Below are 18,837 nucleotides of genomic sequence, written 5' to 3' on the forward strand. Positions count from 1 at the left end.
CTCTCCCCCTCGCTGCCTAGGAGCTCCAGGTAAGGTTTCTCACACTGAGCACTTAACATGAGCTTTAATCAGCGCTGTGGTGTTGCTGGCTCCTTCCCCCCCCCCCTACTGAAAACAACATAATAATTGTGCTTCATATTGCTCTTACAGCTTGGTTGCAGAACTACATTTCTGACAATATTGCTATTTTTCATAATAGGGATGAATGGTATTGTAAAGGGGTAAAAATGATCATACTGAGTGCAAACAGCCTTTCCAGCATATTTTCATGCCATGAATAACAGTTCATTTTGCATCTTGTGCTTGTAACTACAACAAAAAATCATTGTTTTGAAAATTGAAGATGAAATTCTTCTTGTCACTGCAGTGAAATGCACCGCTACCAGCGCCTCTGCCCTTGTCTTCCAATGCGTATGTGTGTGTTTTGTCTAGGGCGAGACTGTCGATAACTTTAATTGGGGTGTGCGTCGGCGATCTCTGGACAGCACAGAGCTGGGCGACCTGCTGGAAGAGAGCCAGCACTCGGGCAGCACCCCCAGTTTGGGTCACGAGGACCCCCACGACTCAGACGAGTCCTCCGAAGAAGAGGAGTCTTCAACTAGCCAGAGCCTTTCACATTCTCAGCTTGTGCGTAACCTGAAATGTTTGATCGATACAACACTAACATCCACACTGAAGCTTGAAAATCTTTAGTTTGTTATTGCAGTGACTCAGTTTGACAGAATGGATGATCCAGGTTTGCATTTCTGTTTCAGACTAACCCTTCTCCATCAGAGGAAACCAATCACACGGATTCTCTATCGACTTCTTACGACACATCTGCCGACCCCCAGTCCTTCAATGCCACCACCCCGGGCCAGGGAGTGCTCCATGACGATCACAGTGGCCTACATGTGAGGAATAATATATGCTAATGTGCAGATGTAGTTATGTATATATATATATATATATATATATATATATATATATATATAGATACATATAGATACATTTGTTATCTTCAGGAAATTGTAATGCCTTTGTTTGCTCAGGGGAGGGTGTGTGGTGAGGACGAGGACACTCAGGCTCAGGACGACGAACTCTCACTGAGCGCCAACGAGCTCCCTCACGGCTCAGACTGCGGTGAGAGCTTCACGCTGGAGTTGCCAGGACAACCGCAGGATCTCCCGCCGAATCTGAACCGCGGCCTCAACCCAGACTACTGCCAACCTCCGCTGGACTTTCTAGACCCAAACTGTCTGCCCAGGTGAATGTGACAGACGGGAGTAAACGAACTGCAAACCATGCCATATTGTTGCACTGAATTTTCTCATCAACTCGCAGATTTATTGACAATGAGCTTATTTTAATTGGCCACAGCCATAATGTGTACAGCAGTGGAACAAATTAGCTCATTTATTAGAAGCTGTCGTCGACAATAAAGTGTACACTGAATACTTTACGGAGACGTCCAGTTTTCTTGCCGGAAAATACTCATATATGCATACATCAGTTAACGATATTGATCCTGTTGCATGAAAATAGACTTTAAACCTTGTGTAAGTTACTTAATCACTACAAAAACTCACTGTTTTATATGAGGAAATAATTAACTGTATTTCTCAGTCTCAGCATGCTGTATATGATGTTGCATCTCTGCTAGTTAGAGACATTTTGACCTTTGCTTTTCATATATCTATGCTTATATTGCCCTGATTTTTCTTCAAATTAGTACCATTTTACCCTATTTTTTCCAAATACTTGTTTAACTAGTTCTAAATGGTGCATAACATTAAGCATTACAGCGGTAGATATCCAGACTTTATTTGTTCCACGCCCATTTCATTTTCATTTCCGTTGTGACAGCTTACGTGATGATGTAGATGATTTGGAAGACCTTGGGTTTCCTCCTCCCCCCTCTCCATTTTTCTCCGCCATCTTGGCAGCCTTCCAACCCATAGTGTGTGACGATGCCGAGGAGGCGTGGCGCTGTCACATCAACCAGCTTGTGACCGACTCGGATGGGTCTTGTGCCGTCTACACTTTTCAGGTCTTCTCATCTCTGTTTAAGGTAAACCACAGGAAGGATTCATTTCAGTTATTCAGAATTCATCAGAGCGAGTTTCTTGATTTTCGTACCTCTGTTTGTGCAGTGTACATAGTAGATGTTCATGGTAGATTTACATCACAGTGCAATGAAATAATTCCTCAAATTTTCATTTCTTTCCCAGAACATCCAGGGTAAATTCTGCACTTTGACTACTGATGTTGCCACATACCTTGGTGAGGGATTAAGGGGAATTGGATCAAAGTTTCTCAGGTCCTCACAGATGCTGACCACATGCTCAGACTGTCCTACCATCTACATTGATGCTGACACCGTGAGTCTTTCCTGGCAGACTTAGCCCCAGTTACAGTACACTGGTTAGATGAATTCATGCTAGTCTCCCAACGGGATTTTTGTTGAATTACTCACACAAGCCTAATGGATTTAAATAATCTTTTACCACCTTTTTTCTTTTTGTTGGTCTTTCCAGATCATGTCCTATGGTCTGCTTGAAAAGATGAAGTTCAGTGCGCTGGAGCTGCAGGAGTACCTGGATACCTACAACACCAAAGAGGAGGCTGCCGTATCGGTAAATCAGTCTGTGCACACTGTTGATTAATCTGTTGGGTTTTTCTCTGCATGTTTGTGACTATCCTAATATTCACCATCTTCCCTCCTCCACAACTTTTGCTCCCTTACATTTTTTTCTTCAGTGGCTGAGGAACTGTAAGGACACATTTCCCAGGTGCCCCGGTGACAGTGTCGTTACCTGCCAACCTGGAGACTCAGAAGAGAAGGTACGCACAACTTCTTTACAAGTTATCTACAAAACATGCAAAAGTGTAGAATTTAAAGGCAAACAGACTCGATATCAAGGTAACTTTATCTGTGCTTCAAATTTCTGTTTCTCTTTTCCTCGTTGGTCTTGTGTGATTTTGTCACACCGAAATGTTTGCTGTCTTTGCATGTTGTGTTATCTGCCCGCCTAAATTTCTGCCTAGCCACAAAGAGTCCAATTTAAAATAGCTGTTTTTTGCACTGACTAATTCTTGCTAGCCTGACTGTGAATAGCAATGGTGCTGTGCATGTGTTTGATTGACGCTTTGTCTTCCTCTCACTTCACTCTTGACGCCCTAACATGCTCTCTCGCTGTCTAGCAAATGGAATCTCTTGCAGTAAGTTCTCTTACAAGTTTCTTCACTTCACTGCCGTAGTTCCTCTTGAATAAACTGCTTAAATTAGTTTGCACCAGACAGTCAACTAGTTATTTTGTGTTTGCGTGTCTGTGTATCAGAAGTGTGAACTTATGAGAAGGTGTGACTGTCTTATTGTGTGTGTTTTCCACCACTCATTAATCTGATCTTGCTATCTTTTTTTTAACATTTTCTAGCAACTGGAGCTTTGTCAGAGGCTCTACAAGCTGCACTTCCAGCTCCTGCTACTATTCCAGTCTTACTGCTCGCTCATTGGTCAAGTTCATGCCATCAGCTCTGTGCCTGAGGTGAGACAAACCGAACTTCTTGAAGACGTCACTTAGTCTAACAAAGCAAACTATGTTAGAAGATTCAAGTCACAAATCAAATAGATTTAATACCAAAGCTCTGCATGTTTTTTTCTGTTTGGAGGTATGAAAAGATGCACATTCCACATAAAATATAAATCATCCTAAAATATAGTTTCTTTTCTTGATAGTAACTAGAGATAAAGTTGTCTCCTTGTACCATCCGGCTGTGCTGCTACTTGCTACTTTTGAAGTCTTGGAAACCTTGATGCACATGTGCATGACTGAACCAGCACCAATTGCAGGAAAACTGGATTTTCCCAACTGGAATATTCTTAAATGTTTGTGCTATATATATAGACATATCTATAACAGAGTATTGGTGCAGTGTCTTTCTAATGGAAGCAGATATACAGAAGTTTTTCTCGTACTATACTGATATGTCTATGAATGGCAAAGTCACTTTTAGAGTTTTTTATTTATTCAATCTTCCATCGAAAGTTAACTCTAAAGTGAACTTGTGATCTTTATGGAGGTTTTAAAATGAGCCTATTTTATACCAAATAATTTAAAATTTTGCTCACCTGACCCTACACTGCTAGTTTCGAACATTATCCTAAAGTATTGAATATAATTTTAGAAATGTTCTCTCTGTGATGACCGTAAGCTCACATACTCAGCCACTCTGTGCTTCCCTCCAACCTCTCAGCTGCTGAACATGTCTCGAGAGCTCACTGATCTGAAGACCAGCCTCCAGGCAGCAGAGGCGGCTGTAGCCAGCGATTTGGAGCACAAACACTTGGCCCACACTCACGCTCATGCCACTCAGGTGGCAGCCATGGTTGTGCCCAGCTTCCCAACCTCAGAGGCGGCTGTCCAGGCCATACTAGAGTGCCTTAAGAACCATGAGTTCACCAAAGCTGTGCGCTACATCCAGGAGTGCAGGTGAGTAACTGTTAGCAAAACTGCTCCAGATGTCATCAGCATTCAGTCAGTGTGTGTGGATATTTAGTATCTCTAAATATAGATAAAATTTATCAATGTGCAAAAAAGTCTGAAGCATTACTGTCCATATAACCTTTCTGGTCTTCTTTTTTGATCTCCTTTTCAGGAGGCAGTGGCCCCATGGAGTGTTCGGTGGCAGCTCAGAGAGCGAAGTCCAGACGCTGCTCAATGTCTACTTCCGCCACCAGACGCTGGGACAGACGGGCACCATCGCGCTGGTTGGTTCCCGGCAGGACCTCAGCCTGATCTGCTCCAAGCTGCTGGAGCTCAACGGGGAGATCCGCGACATGATCCGCCGCGCCCAGGGGTACCGGGTCGTCACAACTTACCTCCCCGATTCCAGCGCCTCCGCGACCAGTCTCTGACAGGACCTCAGGAGCCTCCCTCCCCCTCCTTCACCTCCCCCATCACTCCAACCATTAACGCTTCCGCATCTCCCACTGGCCTCTCAGCCTGCCTTTACAGAAGGGGTCCAGCACCCACACACCTGGCCGTTGCCTCCTCCTGTGTGTCTGCTGCCGCGGCTGCACAGCTCCAGACAGATACCCGCCCACCGCTAGAACCATATCTGGACCTAAATCATTCTCTGCTCTCTTTATCCTCATCCACTGTAAACTGTGATATTTCCTCGCATGATTTCCCCAAACCGCCAGACCTGTTCTCATCACGTAGCTCCTTGAAAGCACCAGGCCAACCGGATTTTACACTGCCACGCACAAAAGAAGCAAGGAGGAGTTATTTCAGTGAGAACACCAGCCTTTATTATCCTTTCAGAGGACATTCATCACACAGTTCCCCGCTGTCACATTTGCACAGCAACAAACACCCGATATCGTCTCTTATGTCTCACGCACTTCCAACTGTAGCCTCAGAGCCCACTTTGCTCACACACACCTACACAAATGCGTCACCCATGTCTTCTCGGGGCTCACATCTTCCTCATTTCCCCCGCTCTCCGTACAAACACTCGAGCTCATCCTCAATTTCACACCCGGGCCACGACACAGTCTTAACCCAGGGCCCGGCTCCATCTTCATCTCTTCCCCTTCCTCCACCTCCCCCTCCCTGTCCCACCGGCCCAGGAGAGGCTGCAGCATGGGGTTGTTGTTGCTCCCTCGGTGGGGCTGCCACGCCCTTATCTCGCTACCTGGGGAAGGTGGGACACGCTGCCCTGCCCCTATTGAAAGTAGGGGGGCTCCTGAATGCTGAACCGTCAGACGTCCAGACCTAAGACGTTAACCAGACTACTAGAGGACCTGAAGAGCTTAAACCTCTCAATCCAATACCTGAAACTTGCTTTTCCTGATCAACTGTCAGATATTTGTATCTGAAAAGGAGACCATGACACACCTGTGATAGGTGAAGATTTTACACCATGTCCCATGCATTCATGGGATGCATCTTTAAACTCACTGGATACGACAGATCGCTGCCTGCTGATGAAGATGACCTGATGCGATTCTCTCCGAGCGCTAGCTTTGCTTCAAAGCTACATGTTGTATAAATAATGTGCTCCTGGTCTAAGTCCTGCTTGATGGTCATTGTCCAGCATCTTATCTGTTCTGCACCTGAGGACCTGTGAAGGCTTTTAGCTTGGATTTCTAACCTGCTTCCCAGAGGAACTCGATACACGATTGACTGTTGCTGCCTCCTTCAGGAAGAATGTAGTTTGTTGGTAGTATCACAAGAGACAGTGAGGAAACTACCCATGACTACGTAGCATCACTGGAAGAGTTTCCTCTATTGCACTAAATGGAGTTTTGAGATTTTTTTTTAAATGTTGCAAAAAAGCAATTATGTTACCGTTTGTTTTGTTACTGTGAGAGAAAAAAAGGCTGTCACTTTCACTACGAAGGAAGAGCCAAATGCTGGAGTCTCTCTTACTGTGTCTACTGTTCTGAGACCTCCACTGGAGGAAACTGTGCAATGCATGACCCAGTTGAATGCTTTCCACTGTACACAAGCTTCCCTTAAGCACCCCAAAAGTCTGACGGACAGAGCAGATGCAGAATATTCAAGCATAATTCCTTGTGCTGCTCTCGCCCCGTTTATATTCTGTATCAGTGAACCAGCTTGTCCTCTGACTACTGTTGTACACATTGGTAGACTAATAATGCCATTATCTGTGTGTGCGCCGTACACTCCTGTGGCTAGTTGTAGCATCATTAGTGAGTGTACACACTAGATTTATCACTGTCCTGCACCGTTACATGTTGACTTTGTGTTCACATGCCAAGAGGATGGTGCATGTATACACTCAATATTTTATCTTTTGGTCTGTATACTGTTAATAGTTCTGGTCACACAATCATAGTAGCATATGTTTGTGTGTGGTTTGTAGTTACCTTACATGTAAGGGATATGCTGACATTCAGCACTCATTGATGTTCAAAACAAAACCTGTGCTACTACTGAAGTTGAATGCTTCTTGTCAGCCTTTTTTGTGACTCTCCCTTGGTTCCCCTCTAGCGATCACTTGCCCTTCACTGTACAAATGTCTTTTTTCCTATTTATATCTGATCAGCTATAAATCACTCATTTGACTTAGGTTTTATATTGATGCTCATTTTCTCAAATCAAACTGCCATGCATGCATCCTCTGTGTACTGTACGGAGTGTTTGAAATATTTATTAACAGGAATCATTTTATCTGAAAGTTTGTATGAGGTACAAAAGGGAGCCTCAAGCTCACGCGGGTGTGTTTTTTTTTTCTGTGTGTGGGAGAACGTGTGTTTGCATGCCAAACGAGAAGTTGCACATTTTTAAAGCTTTTTAGATGAAGACAGTAGTTGTTTTTTTTCCACCTTGTAAATACTTTTACAGCCTTTGTGAAGTTGTTTTGAGTTGAAGCTCTGTACAAGTTGGTGTCAAAGTAAAGACATATCAATATTATTTCTTGTGCATTTCATTTGGCGGCTCCCTCACATTGGTTTGAATTAGAATATATTTGAACTCAGACCATTTCTTTAACCCATCTTGCTAACCCTTATGCTTACCGAGTAAAATTGAGCTTTGATTTTTTTTAATTTTGGCAATTGTTTAAATGCCATTTACAAGTTTTCTGACAAACTAGCTGCATTCGAGCCAAGTTTTGAAACTCAAGATTTTAAAGTCAAACAACACAAATTCACTGATGTTCAAGAATCTGAACTTGTTTCAGGTGCAGTGTAAATTTCATAAACTTTATTTCTTTTCTTTTCTTTTTTTTTTACAAAAATAGTCTTCATGTTTTGTCAAGCACCAGGATGAATGAAGGGGGGAAAGACAGCATTTTCAGAAGCTATCTCAAATAAACAAACTAAGGCAGAGATTCAACTTCTTGTAGGAGAATAAGCGACTCTTTTCAAGTCTGTTACTGGAGACAGCTTCTGTCGGGGATGTGTACTCGATGTTCGTTGACATTAGTGACCTGATCTCAAACCTTCGTGGCGAATGCAAGCAGACATATACATGGTGATGGATATGCAGGGCAGCTCAGATGATGTATTTGAAGCTGTAGGTGGCATCGCAGGACAACTTCATTCCTTTGCAGCGGCAACACAGGTCCTGACGGTGAGGCCTCTTCATGTTGATGTGCCTCTGCTTCTTCTCACAGCTGCAGCAAGTCTGAGAGCAGCCCTGAGACACAGGAAAGGAGACAGGGCAGTGAATGGAGGAATGAAATCAGGACGTTTATGACCACAGCCGAGACTGAAAGCCCCTTAGAAATCCAATCTAGTTTAATGACAAACAAAATCCCTTCTAACAGGTTCTAATAATCACACAACACAGTCAAGACATACCAAACCTGAGAGATCACATTAAACTGGGATATTTCTGTAAATGTACCTTGCAGAGGATGGACTCCACCCTGTAGGGGTTAAACCCCACCTGACACTTCCGGCAGAGCTGCTTGTAGTACACCTGACAGGACAAAAATCACTGATTTAAGGTAGTATTAGGAGTGCAGATGTGATTTAATGTGGTCAACAACTTACCTTACTGGTTCCAGAGATGCACCATACATAAGCACTCTCCCACCGGATGTTACATTTTTTACAGTGGAAAAAGCCGTACCTCTGCTCGAGGAACTGAAATGAAAACACATTTCAGAGTAAATTTGTTCATAATTGTGTTAAGAGGAGCAGAAAAATTCTGTGGCAAGTTGGATAAAAACTTGAATGCGTTAATAAAAGCTGACTTGAAACTTCCAAAATCAACTTGCCAAAGCGGACATTCAGAGGCCACAAAAGCTCCAGACTCAATGCATTTTAACCACTTTGATGCTGCCTTATATAGTTAATTTTAGTGAAACCAAGGAAGTCATACTGCACTTGAATTTCTGCTTTAGGCATATTTTTGATCTGTCATTATGTTTTGTCCTAATTAACTTGTATTTATGTATCTTTTTACTATTACAGTAGGTCTATTTCAGGTTTTTATACATAGCAAAATAGATAAATACTTTGTTAATCCTCAGGGAAATTCAAATATTCAGCAGCTTCCATACAACAGAAAAAACGTTCATTGCCTTGTTGTGATAAAAATACATCATTATCTTGGCCTTAAAGTCTGCATGTCCTTAAGAAGGTCCTTTATACATGAAAATGTTCATTTTAAAACTACTTATATCAGTGTAGTGTTTCTATATTGTCAGATTGTCTAAATAAAATTTTGTCAACTTACTCATAATGAATAGGGAGTCCAATCAAAAGGTATTTTATGTGGATCTTGCAGTTTATTTTTGCAGATTAACCTTGTTACATCAGTTAAATCAGCTTCTGAATTGCAAAATCTGACTATACATCAGATGCGGGAGTGTTTCAATGCACAGAAGGTGACTTTTCTTTGAGGTTTCTTGACACAGAAACAGACCTGAAAGTTGGATCCTCTTGTAGAGCGGTGCAGAGTTGCCTTCATGTCCTTCACTTCCTCCTCCTCCCCCTCCTCCTCCTCGCTGCTTCCCTCCGTCTCAGCATCAGACTCGGATTGCTTCGTGGCTTCTTCGGCTTCTCCTTCGCTCCCACAGTCATCGCCGAGTTTCATCATGGAGATCCTGCGGTCGAACACCGGCGAGTAGATGGACACGGGTCTGAGGAAGCGCAGGGTGCTCACCGGTGGCGTGTTGAGCTGCGCCCTGCCGTCCGGCGCGCACAGCTCCGGGCTATGGGGAGGCTTGGAGGAGGAGGAAGCTGGATGTTCGTCGCAGTACAGCGTCTTGGGACCCAGAGAGCACTGCACGATTTTATCTACCTTTGCGTTCACCTGCACGCCGCACTCCTTGGTGTTGGCTCTCTTCAAGCCGGGGCTCACTTGGGACAAGAGGGCCTTGCAGATTTCCAGATAGTTGAGGCCCTGCGGGGTCATGAAGTCCCTCTTGGCCCAGCTGCTGCCCGGAGCCGGGGGAGCGCACCCCGGGTTACCGTACACACTGAAGGGTGGAAACGTGGACAGGAACCCCTCCATCCTGGAGCCATGAAACCAGCGACACTTCTCCCTGCTGGGATTTATGCTGTTGGGTATTTGCAGCACTGATTGATTGATTGAGCGCAGGGGTGTGCAGGCTCTCACTGAACTGACAGAAATATTTCGAATTATCCAGCTAGGAAAAGTTAAAGTCCATGGTTTTAATTTGTTGTTGTTGTAATAAACAGTCACAGATGCATAAATCTACCTTTTGTGGATCTTAAATAATTAATGTTAAATAATCCAAGGTCTGAGCTATTAAAATTCTGTATTCCTAGTTTATTATTGCAAATTCACTTCACTGAATTTAATTCAAAATGATTTTACAAGACATTTACTGCAAAATGTGACCTGTTTGTTCCATTCTTCCGACCTAAAATTGTATTAAATTAATTTTGTAATCAGCTGCTAAAAACAAACACAGATTTATTTATTTATTCTAAATACAGAAGTTTAATTTGCTCATTCACTGTTTATCTTTATTGTGAACATTGGACACTTTCTGTGGCAATTTTCACTTCGGTACATTTTTAATCATAGTGTATTTCGCACTTTATTGTGCATTTTGTGTCTTCATATCTCTTTTTTTATTTGTTATTTATTTGTATGGTGGTGGTCACTTTCCTGTTACTACTTCCTGCTGTAACAAAAGAATTTCCCCTTGGAGATCAATAAAGTATTTTCTATTCTATTCTATTCTATTCTATTCTATTCTATTCTACTTTGCTGTCTATGAATGTCTTTCTAAATTTTCTGCAGGAGGCGCTTCAGTCTGGAAGGGTGCAAAAGTGAAATATTATATTGGAGCTCCCCCTATAGCTCATGTAAACCAGAGACCCATCACACATAGAAGGACAAAGCAAGCAGATTATTTATGAGGCATAAATTCCTTTTGCTGCCTTTGAAGTTCTCTGAACCAGCTTGGCAAGAAGATCTTTGTAATGGATTAAATTCTTGTTCAGTAAAATCCATAAAAGCAGAAAAAAATAGACTTCTCATATTAAAGTGGAGCAGATGTTCTAGCATTGAAAAGTGGCAAAAAAATATGATTAAATGTGTTAGCAGACAAAGAAGAAGGGGAAGAAAATGACTGTACAGTGTGCTAAATTGTATTTGCATGAATAGTGGCACACTGGCTTTATATAGTGCCCTTTGTTAGGCCTTTAAAAACGTAAATAGCGCCATTCAACAGCAGTTAAATGGATTGTAAATATAGTTTACACAGAAGAAACATGAATGTCAGCCTGATGAGAACATTATGATTATTGTGGCCCTGTCTTATTTATGGGATCATTTTGGCACACACAAAAAAGTCATTTGAATCACGGGTTTTGGGCGCGTTCAGGGCCTGTCGGAAAACTGTTATTTCCAATTTTAGAGCGGCAGTACAGAAATGTAAAAGGCAAGTAATGCAACCATGAAAAGGGAACTAAATAGTCAGCGGAAACGTGGTTGTGTGGCAGTCTGCAAACACATCATTTCAGTGTCCGTTTATTTAGTTGACTATACATTTTAACTTATGCATGTTGTCCCATAAATTAAAAAAATATTGAGGGTATTTGCTCAAAAACTGCATTGACTAGGCTTAAAATAACAATAAAAATATTATCTGACAGTTTGCTTATTTTCAAAAATGCACCTTTTTAATGTGAATAAAATTAATTTTAGAACATTGTACATGCGGAAGAATGCCTAATACACTATAGCTAGCATAGTTGATTAAGTAACTATGTTATGTTGCTATTTAACATATCAAGTTAAGTAAATAACTATTGCTAAATATGTTAAGATATTTAATAAACACATAAAAGTGAATTTGTAATCATTTACATTATCTTTTACGACGGTACAATCAGCACTTGAAGGGCCCAGCAGCCCTACACAGACTCGATCTGTAGGTGGCGCTGCGCGCTCATCGATGGTTTGCACCCATGGGCTCCGGAGCTATACATATTGGCGCCATTTTGGAGCTAGGAGGGGGAAGAGAGCTGCAGAGGAGGACACGATTTATCACAATTCACCGTAACAGGTAAGAAAATGCACGTATAAGCAAAGTATTCCGATTGAAAAGCGGTAATATTTTCTGGCGCCGCTGCGAAAAAATTCGTAAATTGTGGGATGTCGCCGCGGAGGGCTCCGGTTTCCAGCGCTAAAAAGGCGGAGCGCAGCCCGCCTCGCTCGCCTGTGTTCTCGGCAGCCTTGTCCGATTCACGGCGCTGGCTGACCTGGTCCTGCGGCGCAAAATGGTTAGCTAGTAAAATACTAGTCCGACCGCTTTCTTTGCTCAGTGTCCCGGCAGCAGAGGGAAACGGCCACTCGACTCGGCTGTGTTATTTTGGCGGGGGTAACGATATAACGGTAGTTAGCCGGGCTGTTTTGTTCGGTGCAGCGTTACTCTCTGTCCGCCCTCTGTCACTGAGATTGCTGCTGCTAATGTTAGCTCGGGCACGCTAAGCTAACGGCAGCTAGCTACATTAGCCACGGTCAACATTACAGCAACAAAGCAGTCTGGCTGTGGCACAGTCCCTGGCCTTGGCATGCTGCTGTACCATAACAATAACCACTATTCACAAAGTGTCTGTTTCTTAACTATTACTGACTTACACCGTATCGTAGAAATAATCATTAACGCAACGCTTGTAGTATTCCGGCTGCTGTGCAAATTTATTGCGACTCATTATTATGACTATTAAAACAAGGCGTGTTGTTATTTTATCGCAGGGGCATCCTCTTTTAGTGGAAATGATGTGTTAAGGTGTCGCCCGGCTGCATAGTTTATATCAATGGGCATATTTAGTTTTTAGAATTAAAAGTTAGCACACCTGGAGTGCATACTGTTAATAATATGACGTTAATGTACCCTCAATTAGCAGCTTTTGAAGCCACAAATAGTTGTTTTTTTAACCAGGACGCTGCGTTGTATTCTCCAGTGGCAGGACAGTCACCTTCAGGGTGCTGCAGTGCATTTGTTGTGACAGCTTTCAGCCAGTGATTTTTGAATGGTGTCACCATCAACACTGCGGATTGGTCAGCGGATCAGAGGATGTTTTTTTTAAAAAGCTCTGAAATATCTGATTATATGACCATGTAAGACGGATTTTAGGTTTTAGACTCACTGTTTAAGTGGGATTTTTTTTTACCTCATAACAATCAAAATGTTCAAGACAACTGTCTCATATGGCCACAATGTAGTCATTTTTGATGCCATTTGCAAATAAAACTGAGAATCAGCTTGTGCATGTGTGCATTTTTGAATGGTTTTCCGCAAGACCACAAAGGCTCATGTTTCATCTGGAGCCACTTTGCAGTAGGGTAGAATGAAATGAAGATAAAAATTGAATTACACTTATTTTTGACCAGTATAGCTGTTGTTCTAGGAGTCAGAAGTTTAGTCAGAATGACAGTTTTTACACTTTTCTTTCACTGAAACAGGTATAAGAAAACCAGTGTGATTTTTTTTTCTTTTTACTGCATTTTGTACCAAAGAAACATGTTTTCTTATGTCTAGAAGATATGATTTGTAGCCTGGGTCATCTCTGTTGCACCAAATGATTTATTCGTAATGGTATGTTGTGACAAATTTTTACCTATATCAGAAAAATTTGCAGCTCCTGCAATTTGGACATTGCACTATTATCATGTTGCAATTTTAATTTGTCGTTCAGTCCTTTGTTGTAACATTTTTTTTGGGATTTACAGTTTGATTTTGGTCATTTGCCTACTGCGGTGCTTCAACGCAAAGTGATTGAAAACTGCCCATTATTATATTTGGTTACATTTTTGCAGGGCTACGGAGGTAGTCTTTGGGCTGCGTTTCTGTGATGGTTTGCTTGTGTTAAATGGACAAAGAGATGCAATATTGTCTGCACTGCCGAGTACACTCAGACATGTGATTCAGCAGTGCCACCTGTTTGTAGACGATATGGCTCCCCTTGCAGCGTAGCTTCTTTGGAGGTTTGCCCTCAACTTTGTCTCATTCTCATAACCTTTGTACAGATTTAAACCTTCCTTCCCCGCTTCATTGTCATTTCTGGACGGTTTTCACCGACTTAGATGTGGCAGAAAAACTCAGAAAACTTTGTCTATTTCATTTAATCAGGGGGAAACTAAACTCTTTGGACAGTGCTTCCCTGTTCAGCCAGTTTCCCTCATTCTGTTTTTGTGTCAGTGCCCATATGGAGGTCATTGAGTTCACCCTTTGCAACCAGCTGGTGTCCACTCCTCGCTCTGTTTGCTGACATTAACCCTCTTCCCAGCGATCACCCGCAGGGTTAAAACCAAGGATATCTCAGTCAAGGTTCAGATTAAGTTAAAATAAAGTCTCCGAGTCTTCAGATTTCTGCTGGCAGCTGTGTTAAAGGACTAAACTGCGGAAGGCACAAGCAGCCAACAGACAGAACACCATCAATGGGCGGATAAATGTGTTTAACTGTGATAAACCGGTAATGAGCTGAAAGTAGCCCCTGTTGAAGAGGTTGAGTGTAGGGTAAAGCTAGCCTCTTTGTGATTATTTACTGCTGCTTCTTCTGAAATGTTCCCTGGTGGATGCTACCCACACAGACACCCCAGGTTGAGAAATAATCCTCTCTGATTGGCTGCCAGAGCTCTCTGTGTGTCAGTGTGGTGGAACGAGAGAGGGATGGACTCAAATTTGGCAGCAGCTGTGGGGTGGAGAAGAAGGTCAGAATCAAGCAATTTGGCAGACTGCCAGTGTCCAGTGTGTGTGTGTATGTGTGTCTGGCTCTGCATGTGTGTGTTTTCTAAAAGCTCGAATACAGCTACAGAACATTGTTAGCTTGTGATTCATAGCTATGTATTGCGGTCTGGCCTCTAAATCAAGCGCTTTTGTCAGACGGCAGACCCACTGACCCAGACTGCTTCACAGTCATCAGTTTTTCTTATGTGATAAAAGCAACATAAATTGAAGTCACAAACAGGGCAGTAGTTACAGAAGAGCATTAACAGTCCATTTATTTAATGCTTTTAATAACGGTATATTTGCATTGCGTTTTGTTACTGTTGATGTTTTGAAAGGTGGCGTAACCTCAAACGAGATATTGGAGCACGGCAGACACTGAAAACATACTTCTATGTCCAGCGCACACAGATGCTGGTTCAGTCCACGTTTAGTTGCTTAACAAGTGAAAGCAGTTAACATGGCAAACTAGGTGAAAAGGTGACAAAGTTTATTGCTGCCTAGTCTGGAAGTTACTGCAGATCAGACTTTGTCCAGTGTCTGTCGGGTTATTTGTCTGAACTTTCATCCATCTGTTCAGTCTTTTGTTCAGAATGTGTCGGACACCGCTTATCATATTTTGACCATACTAGGACAAGATTTGTATTTCACTAATGCTTTCTGGCTGTTCAGAACATGCACTGATTGATATCTCTTTATGTTATACTACAGTTATATCACGCGTGTCAAAATTACATGTTTGCTACTGATTGAAGTAGAAGACAACTGCTTTTACAAACAAGATATAGATTTTTTTTAAGAACTTTTGAAAGTGTTATAGTGAGAGAATACTAACTAAAAATGAATTAAAGCAATGTAGGCTTGCTAATACCTCATATTTTTTTCAGTCTCAATGAATCTGTAATATGTATGTCTTTACCATGTTTACCCTTAGCAATTAAACTGTGATCTATTTTGACTATTTTCGAAGTGCTTCTTTCTGTTAAAATAGTCAACTTGTCTTAATTTGAAATAATAAGTCATCAACAGGAAATTAGTCACTGGAAAATTCCCTATCTGAAATCAGTGAAGGTTTGACATTTTTTGCCTGAAAATGATCGCGTATCTTGTATGATTTGCTTATCACTGTAATTGCCAGTTAGTTTTCAATTCTACTAATCCATTCAGTCAAATTATTACAGCACTAAAATGAGATTTATCTTTGTGGATTACTTGACAGGACAGCATGCAGGACTTTCAACAAATATTTTCCGATTCTAGTTGAGCTAATGTGTCAGAGAAATTGCAACTTAAACGGTGTAATTTTAGTAGAGTCTAGAAAGAACACCAAGGGCTATGAGCCTTTTTGTCTTTGTTTTGTTTTTAACCTTCAGTAGTAACACACCTGCAGCAATATGCAGTGTACCACAGTCATCTGAGAAGAAATGCCTACATCTTAGCACACTTTTGGTTCTATTGGTCTGATACACCTTAATCAGCCTTGCAAAGTCAAGCTAATCATGCAGGTTCAGTCACATTGGTTTCTTATCTTTCATGGGGAAGCACTGAGTGTGACCTCATCAGTCAGCCTTTCTGCCAGCCAGGATTGACAACTAAGTGTGTCATTGTCAAGGAGGGAAGTCGGCAGTCATTCATTCTGATTATGAGCAGATGTTCTACATCCCTCAAACTGACTGTCTTTTATTTGTTTATTTAAATTCAAATATTGTAACTCTACACCTTTGGAAAAAATTGTTCTGTTTTGCTGTCACAAATGAGTGGATGTAGGTGTTTATCTGTAAGAGTCGCAGTTCCCCTACAGTCCCCATGGTTCAGCAGGAATGTCAATGCAGGTTAACTGAAAAGTTGAGCCATCCTGTAGGTCATGTACAGTTTTATTCTCACTGTTTGTGAAAGTAACTGGAATGGCATCCGGAGAGCACAGTCCCCTGCCAACAGCAATGCCGTGTCTTGCGATTTTAAAGAAAACTGTCCTGATCTGCATCAAAATTAAATTGGTGATGCTGCATCCCCCCACCAGGTTTCATGAAATTACGCCTGAAAGTTTTTAGCCACTACGAATATGCATGGAGCATGTTGATAGCAGTTGATAGTGGCAGTCAGGGCAGTATTTGTCTCCCTCCTACCCTTTTTTTAATCAGTAAAAAGATCCACTCCATGCTTCAAATGTTGCAATACAATCCAAATCATGAGATTTGTGATCCATTGCACCCCTACAGCCATCAGCGTAATCATTACGCTGAATAAAATATCTAATAATCGGTGACACCAATAATCTCTTGATCTCAAGTAGGGCTTTAATGGTCACCATTAAAGCCCATTACTAATGGCTGTTGTCACCATTAAAGCCCTACTTGAGATCAAGAGATTATTGGTGTCACCAATTATTAGATATTTTATTCAGCGTAATTAAGGTTTTCAGTATCATTAATTCAATGAGATCCCTGAAAATATACCGTACGTGTATTTCAAAATGCACCATTTAAGCTCTGATCTAGCTGTCTCTGTTTGTAGTTCCCGCTCTGTGGTCTTGAGCAATGTGTCACTGACAACATTATGTGATTTATTACATGTTCTTTGTATCAACAATGAAAGATCCATCCATCCATCCATTTTCTATACACCACTTTATCCTCACTAGGGTCGTGGGGGGTGCTGGAGCCTATCTCAGCTGACTCGGGCGAAGGCAGGGGACACCCTGGACAGTCGCCAGTCTGTCACAGGGACAATGAAAGATAAAATCTGAAAAGCTCTCTTTTGATTACATTCGTAAAATACAAATAAACTGCTTCAGTTTTTGAGTTTGTTTTATTACTCCACCATGGAATGTGGCAAAGTTATGTGACGTTGGTTGGTTTGTCTGTCTGTCTGTCCATTCACAATATTGCTAAAAAATGGACCAACAAATTTGGATGAAATTTTCAGGGAAAGTCAGAAATGACACAAGGACCAAGTGATTAGATTTTGGCAGTGATGCGGCTTATAATCTGGATCCATGGATTTGTTAAGGATTTCCATATCGTTGAGAGATGGTGGCATGGCGTCGCTGTAACTATGACTACTAGTGAATGCTACCTCAGCTGCCTGCTGATTATATCTTGATTGTGATCCTCCTACAAATCCACCGCTGTGACTACGAATTGTTTAAAGATTTCATCTGTCGGAAATCATACGACTGAGCAGCCTTGGCTGAGTACTGCGCTCTCTTAGTGCTTTTCTAGTTGTAAATGTTGGCACCAAGGTTTTCATTTTTTACTGCATATGGTACTGAAAATTTGAACTTTTAGTCATCGGCCATCTGGTTTCACTGCTGATTTTGTGCAGGTTCTAGTGGCTTTTTATGACATGGATGATGATTACTTGACTTATAACAATGCAGAATTGTCCACCACAATTCCCCGGAGCGAAGGATGATGTCTCGGCTTTCTTTATTTGTTGTTTGGACCAACAGACTTTCCAAAAATATTCAAGTTTGAATTACTCATGGCTTCTACTAATAAAATCTCTTTTGGCACTATGCTTAACCTCAACTTGATCCCGATGTCACAATGCAAACATTTAAATTTTTATATCTCAGGAGAAGACTTCTCATTCTGATGGTCTGTTTGAGTTAGGAACAAAACAGCTGTCGAGTGGCATTACAGGATGTTTCTTTTCACTCACAGTTAGGGCTGCAGCTAACGAAGCCTCGGACGGTGATTTCTGTTGCATTGCGTGCTCACTTTCGCTTTTGATGACGTATCGTGCTGAGACGATTACTCGAGGCTTCGTTAGCTGCAGCCCTACTTGCGGTGTTTGGCTTAGAAGAGGCATAGCTTTGCTGAGACAACATTAACCAGTGAACAGACAAAATGTACATTTTAGCCAATTAATTATTGTTATTTGTTTCAGCTGATTAGGGTTGGGTGATATGTAGAGCTGTTTATTATCCCCCGCCTCCAGGAAGTGGAAAGGGGGGATATAGGTTTGGCGTCCGTCTGTCCGTACGTGCGTCTGTCCGAGATGAAGGGGACAGCTTTTCTCGGAAACTATTACAGCTGGGATTACGAAATTTAGAGTGTAGCTTCACACCATGGACACCTTGATCAAGTTCGAAAATGAGACCTGTGCAATAATATTTAACAGAGTTATGGCCCTTGATCACTATTTTGGATATAGACTCAT

At 41.8% G+C, this 18,837-nt stretch overlaps 2 protein-coding genes across 2 annotated transcripts in view; one reads left to right on the plus strand and one right to left on the minus strand.

The window, feature by feature from the left end:
- The window catches only part of fryb (furry homolog b (Drosophila)), a 41,565-nt gene extending 34,141 nt beyond the window's left edge, over positions 1–7,424 (plus strand). Inside the window, exons 56-67 of the mRNA XM_022209064.2 lie at positions 21–29; positions 433–627; positions 756–893; positions 1,032–1,246; positions 1,846–2,050; positions 2,211–2,360; positions 2,517–2,615; positions 2,740–2,823; positions 3,184–3,201; positions 3,417–3,527; positions 4,237–4,472; positions 4,639–7,424. Coding sequence (XP_022064756.1) covers positions 21–29; positions 433–627; positions 756–893; positions 1,032–1,246; positions 1,846–2,050; positions 2,211–2,360; positions 2,517–2,615; positions 2,740–2,823; positions 3,184–3,201; positions 3,417–3,527; positions 4,237–4,472; positions 4,639–4,897 — 1,719 coding nt within the window. The 3' untranslated portion in view covers positions 4,898–7,424. The remainder of the gene's footprint in view (positions 1–20; positions 30–432; positions 628–755; positions 894–1,031; positions 1,247–1,845; positions 2,051–2,210; positions 2,361–2,516; positions 2,616–2,739; positions 2,824–3,183; positions 3,202–3,416; positions 3,528–4,236; positions 4,473–4,638) is intronic.
- Positions 7,425–7,932: 508 nt separating this feature from the next.
- On the minus strand, positions 7,933–10,003 carry zar1l (zygote arrest 1-like). Its single transcript, XM_022209066.2, has 4 exons — positions 9,387–10,003; positions 8,510–8,602; positions 8,361–8,435; positions 7,933–8,150 (listed from the first exon to the last, which is right to left on the minus strand). The coding sequence occupies exons 1-4, from the start codon at positions 9,975–9,977 to the stop codon at positions 8,007–8,009; spliced, it is 903 nt and encodes a 300-aa protein (XP_022064758.2). The 5' UTR covers positions 9,978–10,003; the 3' UTR covers positions 7,933–8,006.
- Between the last annotated feature and the right edge of the window lie 8,834 nt (positions 10,004–18,837).

This window comes from Acanthochromis polyacanthus, chromosome 17 (assembly GCF_021347895.1).
Source record: "Acanthochromis polyacanthus isolate Apoly-LR-REF ecotype Palm Island chromosome 17, KAUST_Apoly_ChrSc, whole genome shotgun sequence".
In the NCBI taxonomy this organism is placed as follows: domain Eukaryota; kingdom Metazoa; phylum Chordata; class Actinopteri; family Pomacentridae; genus Acanthochromis; species Acanthochromis polyacanthus.